At 49.2% G+C, this 1,949-nt stretch overlaps 1 protein-coding gene across 1 annotated transcript; it reads right to left on the bottom strand.

Annotated features, from left to right (window-relative positions):
• Positions 1-236: 236 nt before the first annotated feature.
• Positions 237-1,679, bottom strand: LOC110944557. The gene has a single exon (XM_022186216.1). The coding sequence runs from the start codon at positions 1,677-1,679 to the stop codon at positions 237-239; it is 1,443 nt and encodes a 480-aa protein (XP_022041908.1).
• Positions 1,680-1,949: the final 270 nt, after the last annotated feature.

Genomic DNA, 1,949 nt, shown 5'->3' with positions numbered 1-1,949 from the left:
GAGTGGGGCGTTGAAGTCACCATGTTCAGCTCGCCCTGGGTCTCCCTCCCAATTAACACATCATGCCTTGATTTCACGGGCATCACCATGAAATTCACGTTTGTTGTTCTTGAATGTTTCCCGTCAGAAAGCGTGACGGGGAAACTGATCTGACCGAGTGGGAAAACCATCTCGTTGCAAAATCCGGACAAAGGATAATCGACTGGCTCGAGTCTCGCTTTATCTTCTTCATCAAATTAGTTAAAACACTGTTCATAAATGATGTCAGTTGTACTTCCTGGATCAATGAATACGTACTCCGTTTCATAATGGCCGATGATACCGGTAATGACGACAGGTCGTGTGGCGCGAGTACCGCCGCGCATTACCGGGAAAATGACCTGTTGCTCTTGCCAAGAAGGCTCGCAGGGGCGCTTGCCTTTCTCTTTCGCGCTATATCTAGGTCCGTTGACCATGTGAGTCTCTAGGCGTCGGACTTTCTTGTGATTTCCTTCATCGTGGCGCTGGAGCTGGCGAGTTTCTTTGCGCACGTTCTTCACCAAGTGGCTTAGCTTACCACTTTTAAGTGCTCTCTCGATCTCTTGGCGCAAACTATAGCAGTCATCGGTCAAATGCCCTGAGTCTTTGTGAAAATCACAATACAAGTTGGGGTCTTGTCCCTTCTTGTTTGTCATAGGCCTGGGAGCCTTGAAATCGTGGTTCTCCGTCATCAATACCTCTTTTGATGTTTTTATGAGCGGAGTCCAGTGCTTGTCACGATTATCATCTTTGACTGCTTTCTTGTAACCGATTCGGTCAATTGTTTCGCGCGCGTCCTCCCTATAGCGCGGCCTTTCATCGTGGCCTCTTGATCTCCCAGACTTCCAATCGTTACTCTTGTATTTGTTGCGCTTGTTGCTGTCGCGTGTGTTTCCTCTGAAGAATCGATCTTCAGAGTAATAACTCCTGTTTCCAGCGAGTGATTCTTCGGTTTGCGCGACAATTTTTGCAGCTTCCATGAGCTTATCCCACTCTTTTGGCATTCCATCTTTGCCTGTGATAGTTCTGATGAGACTATCACAGCGAATGGCTTTCTTGAAGTGACAACGCATGAGTTGTTCACTGACGCCGCCTATCTTCAAACATTCCTTGTTAAAACGGGTGATGAAGTCCTCCAGACCTTCACCATCTCTTCGCCAGATATCTTCTACTTCAGCTGTGTCACGCTGGTAGCGTCGTTGTTGGCTGAAGTAGCTTAAAAACTGCGTCTTGAAATCTACCCAAGATTTGATCTTTCCTGGCGGGAGGCTGTCGAACCAGGCACGAGCAGCCCCAGTAAGAGTTTGAATAAACATGTGACACCACATAGGCATGTTCCAACCTCCCATGCAGCCTACACTTGTGAATGTTCTGACGTGATCGTCGGGATCAGTCAATCCGTTGAACTTTCCGACAGTCGAAGGTAACTTTTCTCGTGAAAGCGGCGCGAGTGCGATTTTTGGGATGAACTTGGAATGTTCCGTAGCTTCCGCTGGTCTGTATGCCAGGCGGAAATCTCTTTCAGCTTCTTCTGTGTACCCGATGTGCTGTCTCGGCTTGAAGTACTCGTGGTTTTTCGGCAAGCGGTTAAAGACTGACGAACCCTCGTCATCTACCCAAGTTGGATCGTTCGGGTCTGTCTCTTCCCATTCGTTTTTCATGTTGCGCGGCGTGAGCCGGCTGTGAACAGGGCCTCGTTGAAGGGTTGACGGATAGTCGTAATAACTATCCGTTTCCCCTCTTGTGTCGCGCGTGTCGTGTACGCTCAAACGTCTGGTAGGGGGAGGCCTGTTTATTCTGCCTTGGAGATTGGGAGGTGGGGGCATCTGGCGCGCCCCTTGACTTGGAGGAGTCACCAAGGACGGTTCTGCCGTCAAAACTGCTTGTTGCGCAATCAGCGACTGATAAGCTGCATTAATAGTGGCGATGTT

The sequence above is a fragment of the Helianthus annuus genome, chromosome 6 (genome assembly GCF_002127325.2).
Source record: "Helianthus annuus cultivar XRQ/B chromosome 6, HanXRQr2.0-SUNRISE, whole genome shotgun sequence".
Taxonomy (NCBI): domain Eukaryota; kingdom Viridiplantae; phylum Streptophyta; class Magnoliopsida; order Asterales; family Asteraceae; genus Helianthus; species Helianthus annuus.
This window is presented reverse-complemented; position numbering and strand designations above follow the sequence as displayed.

Excerpts from the sequence above, each read along its gene's own strand:
- LOC110944557 (XM_022186216.1), bottom strand. The coding sequence starts at position 1,679 with ATGAAAAACGAATGGGAAGAGACAGACCCGAACGATCCAACTTGGGTA.